This window comes from Hemicordylus capensis, chromosome 17, assembly GCF_027244095.1.
Source record: "Hemicordylus capensis ecotype Gifberg chromosome 17, rHemCap1.1.pri, whole genome shotgun sequence".
NCBI classification, from domain to species: domain Eukaryota; kingdom Metazoa; phylum Chordata; class Lepidosauria; order Squamata; family Cordylidae; genus Hemicordylus; species Hemicordylus capensis.
Window position 1 is genome coordinate 10,440,101 of NC_069673.1, and position 16,374 is coordinate 10,456,474.

Genomic DNA, 16,374 nt, shown 5'->3' on the forward strand with positions numbered 1-16,374 from the left:
GGGCAGCCACACACAGCAGATTAGTTCTTACTAGAACTTGCACCCCAAACTTTCCCCCCCAAATTCAATTTTTATTGAGAACTTGCACCCCAAACTTTTAATAGGGGGCTCGGCAGTCTGAATTTTGAGTTTTGGAGAATACTTGCAGCCCTGATTGCAGAAGATGTTCAGCCGAGCTGCACAGCAGGTATTTACCAATTAATTCTCGACTGCCTCTTACAAAATAAGAGTCCTCTTAGTCCTCGTTCTGAGGTTACCTTCCCTTACATTTACAGTAATGGGTTCCACACCACTACAGATCCACACGGAACGCATTACGGAACAGCAGGCTCTCCTTCAAGTTTCTTAAAGGGCACCAAGGTTAGCTCAGCTGAAGAGGATTGCATTGCACGACATGGAGCTATCTACATTTCCAGCAAGGTTGCAGAGACGGCTGAAAAAGGCTTGGCAGGCAGGAGTCTCTCTCAGCCCGATCTTGGAGATGCTGCCAGGGAGGGAACTCGGAACCTTCTGCTCTTCCCAGAGCGGCTCCATCCCCTAAAGGGGAATATCTTGCAGTGCTCACACATGTAATCTCCCATTCAGACACAACCAGGGCAGACCCTGCTTAGCTAAGGGGACCAGTCATGCTTACTACCACCAGACCAGCTCTCCTCATCTAATGTTGCTGAACTACAGCTCCCATCACTCCCCGCCACAATTTATTACAGCTGGGGATGATGGGAGTTGTAGTCCAGCCACATCTGGAGAGCCCCAGGTTGCCTCGCCCTGCTCTAAATGGGTAAGGGGCAGAGGCAACAGCGTCTCTCTTTGCTGAGCAGGGTCCTGTGCGATGTGAAATGACGTCCCCCTGTGACTCACCATACGGAGTTCCCGGGCCAAACTCGTTGGCAGCTTCGATCATGTACTGTGCCAAGAGTTCCCCATTGGTGACCCGTGAGGGCACCTTCCGGTCGAGCTTTTCGTACAGGAACTCTTCAACTCTGGCACCTGGAAGAAGATCAGACGGGGTCAGAGACCGAAAGCATTTGGGAGGAGGACACACAGTGGGGGGGGGGGGATTCACATTTCTTGCAGAATCAACCTCTGTAGCAATTAATATTGGGAGACATTTTCTGGAAGAGAATGCTGCAGCTTGCCGGGGGTGGTTCTAAAATTTCAGCTGCGGCTTTATTTTAGGGTTCCATGTTTTTAAGTTTTGAAATATTGATTTAACTCTTTTAATCTGCTTGGATTTGTCTCCCATTCTTTTCCTTTTATGGTATACGCTCTTCTAATGGTATATTATTGGTGACTACTGCTGCTATGCTTATTTGCTATATTTTAAACGGCTTATTTTATCGTTGCTATGGCTTGATGGGTCGTATTACTTTCCCTGTGCTGTAGATTTACCAGGTTTTGCTTTGCTATGGTCTAATGACCAATGCGAATAAAACTGCCCTCTTTCTCCCAACATTCCCCACCGGCAAATGGGAGCATTCCCCGCATTATTAAGGGGGCTACTCCCCATTGCAAATGGGGGGCAGTGTTGAGAAAGATGGTGGTGGAGCAACTCGCAGAGTTAACCTACATTACCTCCTATGTACGCAAACGACCAGCGTGGTGTAGTGGTTAGAGTGCTGGACTAAGACCGGGCAGACCCGAGTTCAAATCCCCATTCAGCCATGACACTTGCTGGGTGACTCTGGGCCAGTCACTTCTCTCTCAGCCTAACCTACCTCACAGGGTTGTTGTGAGGAGAAACTTAACTATGTACTCTGGGCTCCTTGAAGGAAGAGCAGAATATAAATATGCCAAGAAGATTACTTCAAATTTTAATATCCTGCCTTGGTTTGAGGCAGATTTATTTTTAACATTTATACCCCACTCTTCCTCCAAGGAGCACAGAGCGGTATACATGGTTATTTTATCCTCACAACAACCTTGTGAGGTAGGTTAGGCTGAGAGATACAGGACTGGCCTAGTCACCCAGTGAGTTTCATGGTTGGATGGAGATTTGAACTTGGGTCTTCCCAGTCCTAGTACAACACCCTAACCCCTTACACTATGCTGGCTCTCTTAAAGCTTACAACTTTATTACTATAACTACTACAATGTTTATACACCGCTTGTCAACCAAAGTTCTCAAAGTTTTTCTTACACAGAAAAATAAATAAATACATCAAGAAGATGGCTGCCTGTCCCCAAAGGGCTCACAATCTAAAAAGAAACATAAGGCAGGTACCAGCAAACGGCCACTCAAGGGATGCTGTTTGTTTGTTCGATTTCTATACCGCCCTTCCAAAAATGGCTCAGGGCAGTTTACACAGAGAAATAATAAATAAATAAGATGGATCCTTGTCCCCAAAGGGCTCACAATCTAAAAGAAACATAAGATAGACACCAGCAACAGTCACTGGAGGGATACTGTGATGGGGCGGATAGGGCCAGTTGCTCCCCCCCTGCACAATAAAGAGAATCACCACGTTGAGAGGTGCTCTTTGCCAAATCAGCAGGGGTTGGGCTGGGGTTGGATAGGGCCAGATGAAGACAAACTATGAAAAATCAGAATGACAGCTGCAAAACACGTCGACACAAAACGGGAGTCAGTAAACTCACTGTCGGTAATGGAATAAAATAATTTGGTCACTTGCCCCTGACAAAATTAACACTGCGGTAAGTTTTATGGAGGATTTGGGCTGCAGCAATTCTGTCCAACTCTGTTTTATTTTCTTCCTGTTGGAATGGTTCTGTTAGTGACGTTGAAGCTTATGCCCCTTTGTGAGATTTTTGCGCTTCCTGAATTACAAAAATGGATGAAAGGCAATAAAGAGCAGAACACAGTGCGAAGCAGCAGTCAAGACAAATGAAGATCGTCAGCAGATAAAGATCAGCAGAATCATTAGGGACAGAGCTGCTGTAGATGTAAGAGTACCGAGAGGGTTTGCTTGTTTTGCTGCATTCACCATTTCCCTTTGGAAGGGGAAGCAGAGGCCTCCAAGAACTCTCAGGCAGGGTAGGGGAACTGGGGGTTCCCCCACTTCAGGGATTCGCCAGTTGCAGAAATCTTTCTGTATCAAACGTGCATATAGCTATGCTTTTGAACAGAGACATAGGAAGCTGCTTTATACCGAGTCAGACCCTTGGGCCATCTAGATCAGTATTGTCTACACTGACTGGCAGCAGCACTCCAAGGTTTCGGGCAGGCGTCTTTCCCAGCCTTACCTGGAGATGCTGCCAAGTATTGAACCTGGGACCTTCCGTGTGCAAAGCAGAAGCTCTGGCTCTGTTTTCAGGTGAGGCATGCATCTATGTTGCATCCTTGGGGAGGGAATGCCTCAAAGAGGGTGGCTGCCATTGACAATTTTGGAGAAGGCTTCTTTTGAAGGTGCATCATTCAGATGCCAACTTAGATCCTTTTTAAAAAATCAGCTAAAAAGACAGCCCAGACCTGAGGTTGCAGTCCTAAAAGCTTCAGCTTTCTCTGAAAACTACTAGTGTGTTCTCTGCCGGCTCCAGTCTGTAGCTAGCAACGCAATGCCTAACCTCTACCCTCCTTCCTGCCCTGGCGCTAGGTGAATCATCGCTGGGACTGCCTGAAACGAAGTTATTATTCGTACCAAGGCATGGCGCACGAAAACAACATCGCACTTTTTTCTGCAGCCCAGAGGCCGGCGGAGGAAAGTGCTGTGTTTTATTGTTCAGTGCTTTGGTACAAATACGTTCCGGCCCGATGCACCCACTGGATTTACGCTCCGAGGAGAGACACTGGCGCTTACTAGGGTTTGGCTGCAGCAAGACTTCTGTCTGGCGCAGGATCTTCTCCGTCCAGTTCTTGGTGCTGTCTGCCCGGGTCAGGAGATTTTCGAAGTGCGCGTCCAGTTCAGTCTTCTCGGCCTGACCCAGTTTCTCCTCTGTGAACTGCAGTGGGGAGACAAGAGAGAAGGGGGAGAAACATAGGTAGCTGCTTTATGCAGAGTCAGATACTTGGTCCATCTAGCTCAGGGTTGTCTACTCAGACTGGCAGCGGCTTCTCCAAGGTTGCAGGCAGGACAGGGGTCTCTCCCAGCCCTATCTGGAGATGCTGCCAGGGAGGGGACTTGGAACCTTCTGCATGCAGATGCTCCTCCCAGAGCAGCCCCATCCCCTGAGAGCAAGATCTTACAGTGCTCACACATGGAGTCTCTCATTCAAATGTAAACCAGGGCAGACCCTGCTTAGCAGAGGGGGCAATTCATGCTTGCTACCACCTACTGGCACAGCACGGAGATAACTTGCCTAGGGAGCAAGAGGCTGCTGGTTCGAATCCCCACTGGTATGTTTCCCATATGGACTATGGGAAACACCTATATAGGGCAGCGGCGATATAGGACGAAGTTGGAAGGCATCATCTCATACTGTGCAGGAGATAGCAATGGTCAACCCCTCTTATATTCTAACCACCAACACCACAGGGTTCTGTGGGAGCCTGGAGTCAACACCAACACTGCCGCCGCTGCCACTACTGCCAATACTGATATTTGAATATTGCTTTTCAACCAAAGTTCTCAAAGCGATTTATATATATTAAAAAACATAAATAAAATGGCTCCCTGTCCCCAAAGGGCTCACAATCTAAAAAGGAACATAAGGTTGACCCCAGCAACAGCCCCTGGAGGGATGCTGTGCTGGGGCTGGACAGGGCCAGTTGCTCTCCCTGTGCTAAAAAAAAGAGAATCACCACTGAGCCTCTTTGCTCAGTTAGCAGGGGATAAGGGCTAACTGGGGTCAAGTTAACAAGTAGACCAAGTAAACTAAAGCAACGGCACAACTTTACCTTTTGCCACAAGGCCAGCTCTCTTCCCTTAGGGGAGATGACCAGTATGTAACTTGGGCCTGTGAGCTTGGGTTTTCTGAAGTTATCTGCTGCCCTTCTGACTGACCCCAGCACGCCCTCAAGGCAGCTTCCCGTAAAAGCCACTGAGCACTTTAAAAGCATGGCCATCAACAGAATAAAAGCCAATATCCAGAAATATCAAACCCAAGCAACAATGTTCATGCCGAGTACAAAATTAACACAATTATTGTTGGCAGGCTAGCCGACCCTTGAAAGAAACATTAATATTGATATATGGCTTCTCGACAAAAGGAAGTAGTTTATATAACCAAGATGTAAATGTTTCTTATCCCAAAGGGGATCGCAACTATCTAAAGTGAAACAAAAAGGGAGACACTAGCAACAGCCACTGGAGAGATGCTGTCTGGAGCTGGATAAGGGCAGTTGCTCTCCCCCTGCTAAATGTAAGAGAGCCTCCACTTTAAAACTCAGCCGGCAAAGAGACAACTTCTTAAGGAACCCTGGAGGTCTTCTAACCCAACTTCCTGCTCAGTACAGGAAACTGCTCCAGCCGCCTATAGACATAGATCTAGCCTCTGCTCTAAATCCCACAGCGAAGGAGATCTAGCCACTGCATGAGGCAGGCTGTTCCACTGTCCAACAGCTCTTACATTAGCAGAACATTCCCCAAGTGTTTATCCTGAACGGGCTTCCTTGTCATCAGCCCTGCTAACGGCACCATTTAAATCACCGATCCTCTTATGTTATGCGAGAGAGCCACCGCCCCTACCCAATCCCAACACAGCACCCCTCCCCGTGCTGAGGAAACCGCTCCAAACGCCTAGCCCAGATCTGGCCCCTCGCCATTCCAGCCACTTGGTTTGGAGTGGGCTTTAATTTGCTGGTATCGGAGTATCGCTTCGCATGGGCTTCTGTTTATGGCTCTGCTTCTGATCGGGGATAGAAACCAAGATTCCTCCACTCAACCCCTTGGTTCTGGCCAGGGTGGATTTGATTTAAATCACTAGCAGGGTGGATAAAAATAAAAAAAAATCCGATTTTTAAATTTAAATTGGATTTTTTGATTTAAATTGGATTTTTTTGATTTTTATCCACCCTGCTAGTGATTTAAATTGTGATTTAAATCAGTTTGATTTAAATCAAATCCACCCTGGTTCTGGCCGAGCCCTCGGGACCCAGAGAGAACAAGTCTATCCCTCCTCCTACGTGACAGCCCTTCAGATATCCAAAGACAGCCATCACATCTCCCCCCGAATCAAGGGCGAGCGTCCCTTAGGAACATGGTTGTGTATATGCAATGCCAGATGCCTCTGTGCTTGGCACCCAGGAGAGTTTTCTGAACAGCTAACGCCATTTCTAGCCCCCGCAGTTCCAAAGCAACAGTTCAAACATCTTATCCGCCTGATTGATTTATTATTTCACAAGCCCCATCTTATGGATTCTTCTTCTGTGTAAACTGCCCTGAGCCGCTTTGGGAAGGGCGGTATAGGAATTGAATCCGTTACTCAACAAACCAATACACACGATGCCGCTCGAGGCTCCCCTAGCTACGAAAGGGAGGCATACATTCCGGCCGGGCGTTTTAAGGGAGTCACACATGCTTCAGTGCAGAGCAGCATTTGGCCCTGTTGTGGGGAGGGGCTCTCATGGGGAAGGGGGGGGACAGAAGCCAAAGCAACGCCAGCCGATCTGGAAGAGAGAACGCATGGCGTTGCTCCAAGAGCAATGGCGTCGAAACAACGAGGCGTCTCCAAGTCGAACAGAGGACAGTTCATCTAGATCAAGCCTACACAACTTAGCCCCCCCCACACATTTTTGGACTACAACTCCCATAATCCCCAGCCACAGTGGCCAATAGCCAGGGATTATGGGAGTTGTAGGCCAACAGCTGCAGGAGGGCCAAAGCTGAGCAGCCCTGAGCTAGCTGAAACTGACCAATCTGTTGGTAAAAAAAAATGTCCTAGTCAATTTCACCACTGCAACCACCCTGGGCAAGTCATTTGACTGGATAAAGTGGAGCTCACGCAGAATCTGGCTGCGTTTGTCTTCTTAGCCCGGAATTCTCAACCTTGGGTCCCCAGATGCTGCCACAGTTGGCCTGGAAGCCATATTCCAAAAAGCTTTGGGCTAGCCCAACATTGTGCATTCTGGGGAGATGCTGCCAGCTTGGGATTTTTCCTGTTTTAGTAGGAGATGCTTGGGTAGAACCCAGGACCTCCTGCATGCAAAGCTTGTGCTATATTGCTGAGCTACAACAGGAGAGCCCATGGACGAAAGCACAAGCTAGCCCGGAAGTAACCCTTCCAGCATGCAGAGTTCTAGCAGAGTTTATATCCAGGATTTATTTGGATCCCCCTTTCCTCATCCACGATGCTCAAAACTGCTAAACACTCCCCCACCAAAAAGTTAAAACCTGTCAGTAAGATGGATTGTGAACAAGAGGTCATAAAAGCAGCCACTCATGAATGCTGATTCTGGTAGTCTGTTGTTTTGGACATGTGGACTAAAACCCCACATTTTCAGTCCTATAGCATCTTTGATTTAATGTTTTAAATGATTTTAATTGTGAACCGCACGTTCTGGGCAGTATAAAAATGTTAAATTAAAAAAAAAAAAAGAACTTGCCATCAACAAGACGGACCTTCCAGAAGAGGGAAGGATCTTGAGAATGACCTTGAGATTTTCTAAACTGAATCAACTGAAAAACAAAAAATTGGCAAGAATATATGACGTTGAAGAACTCAGCCAAGGTAAATTGCATATGCAGCCAACCTGGTGAGAATAGAAGGTGAAAAGAAGTACACAAAACTTGATTATGTCATATAGCCAGTTAAGATTATTATTATTTATTTACACTGTCAGACAGGTGTTATTGACTGGTTTGTTTTATCCAGACATCGAGTCCTTCCCAAAGACCTGGGATGGCTGAATTTTATTGTCAATGGTGTTGCTGTCATAGACATCGTCACAGAATATAAGCTGTTCCCAGTCGAGTTGCTTTTTGTAACTGGCTGATGGTGATTTCTGTGGCCCCTATGGTGTTGAGGTGCTCTTCAGGGTCTTTTGGAACTGCACCCAGGGCGCCAATGACCACTGGGATGATTTTGGTCTTCTTCTGCCACAGCCTTTCAATTTCAATCTGAAGATCTTTGTATTTGGTGATTTTTTCTATTTCTTTTTCTTCTATTTTGCTATCCCCTGGTATTGCTATGTCAATTATTTTCACTTGTTTTTCTTTCTTCTCGACTACAGTTATATCTGGTGTATTGTGTGGCAGATGTTTGTCTGTTGTTGTTGTTGTTATTATTTCGATTTCTTACCGGCCTTCCAAAAATAGCTCAGGGCGGTTTACACAGAGAAATAATAAATAAATAAGATGACTCCCTGTCCCCAAAGGGCTCACATTCTAAGTAGGTATCCCTCTCCTTGATAAAAGGGGTGTGGTGCCACTTGCTAATTAATATTAGCAAGATATCAAAGGGGGCATATGAAGGCGAAAGAGGCTTGCACTGTTCAGTGTATATATACACATCTCTCTCATACCACCAGTGGAGGCGCTGCTGGGATTTTTCTAGTGGGGAAAACCGCAAAAACACAGATGGCTGAGAGCTGGCTAAGAGTTGGCCATTCGGTGATAGTCAACTGACAGTGAGATCATTTAATCCCAATATATTTCTGCAGATGATGCACAATAGTCAGCAAATTCATACTTTTTTCGCAAACAAAGCAATATTGATCAGTATCTAACCATTCTATAATGACACATTTCTGATTGTGTTGGGTAGTATCTTTTAATCAGAAGTGGCCTCTCAAAACTCAACAAGTATCCCACATCATCCCCATGAGACCTTCCCCTGAGAACACATTATAAACGTTTAGGCCATGGATTTGATTTGGAGCCTTCTCTCCCTTTTGGGGGACCTTTTTCCCCTTTGGGGGATCTTTCCACCTTTTTTAGATGTTTCTCCCTCTGTCTCCATTTTCCTCTTAATTTTCACTGTCTCCTGTTTGGGGTTTCATCTTTTGTATTGCAGAGACCGATTTGCAGACTGATTCAGCAGGAGGAGTGAGATGCCTACTGATTTCTTTAATACATTTAGACTGCTTAAGATGAGCTCTTCTAACCTCTCTGTAATGTAATCTAAGTAAAATGTTAACTTGATTTCTGGAGCGTGTGCTTCATTTTCTGGGCAGTGGGCAAGCAGCTGGTCAGAATCCAATAAACCCAAAGCTAAAACTTGGCTACTACAGAATATTAGGAATTCAAATTTTTAAAAAATCCCAACAACTGTTGGGATAGCTGGGGAGCGTGGGGCAGAGGTGAGCACCACCATTGCCCTAGCCATGAATAGCTGCCCTCTGCATGGCATAAGAACAGAGGAAGCTGCCGTCTACGGAGAAGATGGATCCCTGGTCCATCTAGCTCATTACCTACACAGACTGGCAGCAGCTTCTCCAAGGTTGCTTCTCTCAGCCCTATCTTGGAGATGCTGCCAGGGAGGGAACTTGGAACTGTCTGCATGCAAGCAGGCAGATGCTCTGCCCAGAGTGGCCCCATCGCCTAAGGGGAATATCTTACAGTGCTCACCCATTCAAATGCAAACCAGGATGGAGCCTGCTTAGCAAAGGGGGCAATTCATGCTTGCTACCACAAGGCCAGCCACCTTAAGTGGCGCAGCAGGGAAATGCTTGACTAACAAGCAGAAGGTTGCCGGTTCGAATCCCCGCAGGTACTATATCGGGCAGAAGCGATATCAGAAGATGCTGAAAGGCATCATCTCCTACTGCACGGGAGGCGGCAATGGTCAACCCTTCCTGTATTCTACCAAAAGGAAACCACGGGGCTCTGTGGCCGCCAGGAGTCGAAATCAACTTGACGGCACACTTCACCTTACTACAAGGCCAGCTCTCCTCCCCAAGACCGTGGCAGCCACAGCAGGGGGGTTGTGAGGAAGGAGATTATACTGCATGCAATCTGTGGCAGCGGCACAGGCTGGCAGCGGCATACTTATGGGTTTCAAAGGGGTATAATCCCCTTCTTTACCATCCCCTGCCCCTCAGCCGGCCCCAGCCACCAAGAATGACTTTGGTGCCCCCTGCATTCAGTTCAAGTTTATATTCTCTACCACCATACAGAATATAGTTTTAGCCAAGTGTTGAGGGATGCTCCCATCACACTTCTCCTAGGGTGCCCAGAGCCCTAGGCCTGCCCCTTCCCCATGCAAAGCAAGGGATCTACCTGCAAAGCAAGGGCCTGATCCCCTCAGGCAGGCTTCCCACAGGCTCTGGCCACACCCAAGAGCGCTTCGCTTGTGAGCTGGTTGGAGAATGAGATGCATTTGAAAGTGGCATGTGTGGAAAAGCTGAAAAGCACTTTGTCCAGGGCCCACATGGCATCTCAGAGGCAGACACCCCTCTCTGCTTCACAAGCAGGCCGCTGTTGAGAACAGAACAGCCCGAGGGATGGAGGCACCCCGGCTTCTGACAGGCTGGGCTCAGGACCTCGCTTTCTGGAGAGGAGGCAAAGCGCACTTTAGCGAGGGGATCATCGCTCTGCTCTCCCGCCTCCTCGGTGATGACACATCAGCTCTGGAAACTGGCAGCTCCCCAGAAACCCCCACAACCTCTTTGCGCAGGGAACGGGTCCGCGGAGCACACCAAGAAACTGTTCAGGCGGCTGGCTCTGCGCAAAGTGTGTCTCCGGGAATCCAAACAAGGGAGAATTAATGGCGGGGGAGAAAAACAGGAGATACTGTGCACAGAGCTTTTGCAGAGGGGCAGGGGTACGTGTGTACTGCAGAACCACTTTGCGGCCTCGAGGCAAAGACGGGAAGGCCGAATCCAGCAAAATCCCAAGTCTGGCAAATTGTCGTTAAGATGTATACCCCACCGGTGTTCCTTCTAACAGGGATTCCCAGATGATGTTGGCTAGAACTCTCAGCATCTCCGGTCAAAGGCCATTGCAGCTGGGGATGCTGGGAGTTGTAGTCAGCAACATCTGGAAAACCATGTTCCAGGGAACACTGTATCCCAGCCTTCCAGGGCACTACTGCTCGGGGCAGCTTACAACATAAAAGATGCAATATAGAACAAAAACAAAAAATTAAAGAGTTAAGAGACCCGGTTAAAACCACAATTAAATTGGCAATTTTTAAGAAGTTTGAAATCAAAAGTTATCAGTAAAAACCTAAATGCTAAGAAACCTTTACGATATATGTAGTGCACAAAATAGTAAAAAGATGGTTGTTCCTTAAAAAATCCCAGGCGCCAGGTAGTCATGGTGCCTAGAAATTTAGCCATGCACCTAGACTAGGATATTCAGGGGCAGAGTTATTTAATACAAACTTTATTTGCTCCAGACAGTCCCGTTTCTGTTCCAAGTAGGTTACTTGCAAAAGGGATAAACAGAAGTCATTTACCTGTCATGATGTCTATCTATAAGACACTAAGTGTCTATTGTCTGGCTTCTTTTCGGTTGGCACCTAAATCCCAAGAAAATCCATCAAGGCCTGTCCTATGTAGAACCACACCACACTGAACATACAGCTCAGAGTTAACCTGAGGAACTCCCTGCTACAAGATGCAGAGGTGGCCACAAGTTTAGACAGCTTTAAAAGGGCAGAGAGAGATTCTCCACATTCAAATATTGCAAGATACCAATCGCTGAGGAGCAACAGGCGGAGAGGGCAGTGGCATTTTAGCTGGATTAAATTATACCTCAGGTTTCTGGCAAGGTGCATGATGCAGAAGAGATGGCTGTTGCGTCTCCCATTTAATCTGCACAACAAGGTTATTAAAGAGGCAGTTTGCCCAAAGGCACCTCAAAGGTCATTGTACCAGCAGGGATTTCTGACAGCATTACCCACATCCAAGTACACACTTATTCCCCTCTTGTTTGGACACACAAAATCCATAACCAGCTGGGAATCAATTATGGAAAATAATTAGAGACAGGCATAAAACCGTATCTGTTATTAGTGTGATCACATGCTACCTGATCCGTCTTCTCCCTCATTATTTTCACACAGTGGCCACTGAAGTTAAATCTCTTGGATGATGATCTGCCCAGGACTGGCCAACAGATAAGCAAATCTATCCCGTTCTCTGCTGCACCTTCTCCCACCTAGCTCCGTTGCGTACAGAAGATTTTAGTGACAGAATCAGATTATTCATAAGCATGCCGTGTCTCGGAAAACGAGGCCACTGTTCGACTGAGACTTCGGTGTTATGAATCCAGGGCTCCTGTAGTCAACAGCCAGTGAGGTTTCGAAGTCTGCATTTAACTCAAGAGCTTGTGTTAGCCAACCTTTTTAATTCGGTAGCAAGCAAAACCAAGGTTTATTAAATCACCCTATCTGGTCCAGCTGCCATGGCTCAGATCAGAACAGAATGTAAATGCAGCCAATTTTGTTCAACAATTGATGATTACTTTTCAGAATTGAAGGTTTAACCGTGATATATACCCTTGCTCTGTTTTCTTTATGATTGAATTGCAATAAAATATTTTCTCATTCTCTGTCATGAACCCTGTCACCTATTAAGATCCTCTGTAGAGGTCTGGTGATGGTTGCCACCGGCTCATTTGGTGGCAACTCGGGACCGGGCCTTCTCTGTGGCTGCCCCGGGGCTCTGGAATATGCTCCCTGTTGAAATAAGAGCATCTCCTTCTCTGTTTACTTTTAAGAAGACCCTCAAGATGCACCTGTTTCCCGAGGCTTTTAACTGAAATTTTAAGTTCTTAATATGTTTGTATCTACTAAGAGTGTGTGTGTGTGTGTGTGTGTGTGTGTGTGAATTTTAACTGTTTGTACTGTTTTACATTTGCTGTGTTTTAACTCTGTACACCTCCTAGAGATGCCAAGGTTTTTTTTAATCAGTTGCCGAGATCAATCAATCAAAAGGCTGCACCTCTAAAAGGAAAGAAGGTCCCTTCCTTACAAAAGGATCACAGTCCAGATTTCTTCCTCCTCTTTGAAGGAGATCCTGCAGGCAGATCCGGAACAAGGAGGACCTTTGATTCAGATCATGGATTCATTCATTCAATTTCTATACCGCCCTTCCAAAAATGGCTCAGGGCTGTTTACACAGAGGAATAACAAACAAATAAGATGGATCTCTGTCCCCAAAGGGCTCACAATCTAAAAAGAAACATAAGACAGATACCAGCAACAGTCACTGGAGGGATGCTGTGCTGGGGGTGGATCGGGCCAGTTACTCTCCCCCTGCTATATAAAGAGAATCACCACTTTTAAAAGGTGCCTCTTTGCCAAGTTAGCAGGGGTCGAACAACCCACAGCCTTAAACACGCAGCCTCTTGCTCTAGGTTTTCCTACATATCTAAAAGCCCAAGTTAGCCTTCCGAGGACTCTACAACACACCCAATACAGGCGTCTGTCTTCAACTCCACCCTTTTTGGTCGCTTCTGGGGAACATCTGCCCTGGTTTGGGAGGCGGGGACGCCAGGATGGTGTCGGTGCTGCTGCTGAATAATGCAGTGTGCCCTTTCTCAGAGGGCTCTCACCCCCATCAGCGAAGGGAAGAGGGACAAGCTGCCTTGCAAGGAATCAATATTTCATGCTGGAGTTGGATTTCTGCATGGCAGGGGTGGGAGGGATGGGGGGAGAAGCGTCTGCTTTCCACCGGCTGTATTAGATGCATCATTAACTACCCGCCTGACTCGCTGGAGGCGGAGGCTGGCGAGAAAGCAAAAAACCGACAGCGCAAGACACAAGATTAATCCCCGGAGTAACACACTACTGATCAGGGGCCTGAAGCTCCTTCCTTATGGGGCAAGGCTACAATGTCTGGGGCTTTTTAGCTGAAGAAGGCGGCAACTAAGGGGAGACACATTAGAGGCCTATAAAACCGTGCCTGGTGTGGAGAGAATGGTTAGAAAGCAATCTTGCTCCCTCTCTCACAACACAATAACTAGTGGGAAACGGTGAAACCCCGTGAAACGGTGAAACCCCGTGAAACAGTGAAACTGATTTGGCTGGGAAGAGAACTGGTCTTGTGGTAGCAAGCATGATTTGTCCCCTTAGCTAAGCAGGGTCCACCTTGGTTGCATACAAAAGGGAGACTAGAAGTGTGAGCACTGGAAGAGATTCCCCCTTAGGGGATGGGGCCACTTTGGGAAGAGCATCTAGGTTCTATACTGATGAAAGAGATTTATTTTTATCTCAGTACCTGAAAGATCTCAAAAGCCACCCAGTGGAGACGATTCTTACATGTTTATTAGAAGATAGGGGCCCAACAATATCCCTGGCGGTTGCTAAATTCTGTTACACATTGACCAAACTAAGAGAAGCTAGAGCACAGCAATTGGTTACTGTCAAAGGTTCCTGGTTTTATGTATTTGATAACATTTTAGATTTTGTTTCCGTTTTTGTTTTCTCTCTTTACTGTGTATATTCTGTGTCTATTGATGTTTGATCTAAGATCGTAAATAAACAAACAACAACAGCGTCTAGGTTCCAAGCTCCTTCCCTGGCAGCATCTCCAAGAGAGGGCTGAGAGAGACTCCTGCCTGCAACCTTGGAGAAGCCGCTGCCAGTCTGGGTTGACAATCCTGAGCTAGATAGACCCATGGTCTGACTCAGGATATACCGGCAGCTTCCTATGTTCCTATGATTACCGGGACCTTTAGGACTGACAAGGAAGTGCCCATTTCCCCCACAAGCGCACAATGAAGCTATGAAATTCTCTACCACAGGATGTAGCGATGGACACCAGCTGGGATGGCTTTCAAAGGGGCTTAGACAAATCCATGGAGGGCAGGTCTAGCAGTGGCTACTAGCCTTGATGGCTATAGGCCACCCTCAGGGTCAGAGGGAAGATGCCACCAAATACCAGTTGCAGGAGACCAATGGAAAGAGAGGGAGGCACGCCTTCATCTCCCTGGTTGTGTGGCTTCCCAAGGCATCTGGTGGGACATCGTGGGAACCAGGGTGTGTGCTGAAGTAAGCCTTGGGCCGGATCCAGCAGGGCTGTTCCGATGTATAATACTGAAGCCAGGTTTCATGGCACGCTTCGTTCCAGGAACCAGTCTCAGAGGGATGGCTGTCCTAGGCTGCTGCAGCCAACGGGCATCTTGAAGCCGGGCATGGCCTGTGGGAACATCTTTCCCAAGTCAGACACACAGGACAATAGGGGGATGACGGACTCTGTTCTCCAGACAGCCGCCTGGAGCAACAAATGGCTATGCAGCAGGCAGGCGTCTGAGTTAGGGCACAGAAGTCCTTTGGCAAGACGTGACATGCATGAGCTGTTCCCTTTGCTAAGCAGGATCTACCTTGGTTTGCATTTGGATGGGAGACAACGTAAGAGTGTTGCCTGATGTAAGGTATTCCCCTTTGGGGTGGAGCCTATGCAAAGGAGGGAGGCTTGAGGGCAGAAGTGGGGCCTGCCAGGATGAGGCAGCCCTGGAAGCTGCCCAAGCGTGCTTCCTGCTGATGGGAGACCTGCCAGGTTGCCTTTAGGGACACAGGAAGCTGCCTTCTAACGAGTCCGACAATTGGTCTATCTAGCTCAGTATTGTTTACACTGACTGGCAGCGGCTTCTCCAAGGTTACAGGTAGGAGTCGCTCAAATCTAGGACTCTCGGTGTGCAAGCAGGCAGATGCTCTTCCCAGAGTGGCCCCATCTCCTAGGGGAAATATCTTACAGTGCACATATATGCAGTCTCCCATTCAAATGCAAGCTGGGGGGAACCTGCTTAGCAAAGGGGACCATTCATCCTCGACAATTCAAGACCAGCTTTCCTCCCATAGACAACTTTGTCTCTGGGGAGAATGGGAGTTTGAGCCCAACGACATCGGGGGGGCGGGGCACAAGGGCAAGAACCCCTCCCCTAAGGACTGCCCACATTCATATGAACTGATCCCAAGATCAGCTTCAGACGGCAGAAGCCTTCCTGCCCATCCCCATTAGGAATGCTTTGCTTCTGTCTCAACAGAAAACGAGCGGATGGGGAAGCCAATGTGTCTGGGCATGATGCAAGTTGTAGTTCGACAACCGCTGGAGAGCTAAGGTGGCCCACTCCTGCTTTAGAGGAAAAATTGGGGGGGGGGGAATGGGCGTCTTCATGCCAAATATACCATTCACTCTCATTCAGAAGTCTTCCCTGTTGGACCAAGTTCCCTCTCCAACAAAAAGAGAGCCAGAATGGTGTAGAGTGTAGGAGTAGGACTGGAGAGACCCGAGTTCAAACACCCATTCAGCCATGAAACACAAAGGAACATAGGCAGTGGCCATATACTGAGTCAGACCACTGGTCCACCTAGCTCAGTGTCGTCTACCCAGACTGGCAGCGGCTTCTCCAAGGCTGCAGGCAGGAGTCTCTCTCAGTGGCCTTATCTTGGAGCTGCTGCCGGGGGGGGGGGGACTTGGAACCTCCTGCATGCAAGCAGGCAGGTGCTCTTCTCAGCTAGGCCCCATCTCCTTAGGGGAACACCGTGCAGTGCTCACACACGTAGTCTCCCATTCAAATGCAGACCAGAGCAGACCCTGCTTAGCAATGGGGGCAATTCATGCTTGCTGCCACCAGACCAGCACTCCAC

General features: G+C 47.7%; 1 protein-coding gene across 5 annotated transcripts in view; it reads right to left on the minus strand.

The window, feature by feature from the left end:
- Positions 1–16,374, minus strand: part of SH3GLB2 (SH3 domain containing GRB2 like, endophilin B2) — a 60,195-nt gene that overhangs the window by 30,398 nt on the left and 13,423 nt on the right. For all 5 annotated transcript variants that reach the window (XM_053281638.1, XM_053281641.1, XM_053281637.1 and 2 more), the window contains exons 2-3: positions 3,759–3,900; positions 862–990 (exon numbers count right to left, since the gene is read on the minus strand). In XM_053281638.1, the coding sequence (XP_053137613.1) occupies positions 862–990; positions 3,759–3,900 (271 nt within the window). The remainder of the gene's footprint in view (positions 1–861; positions 991–3,758; positions 3,901–16,374) is intronic.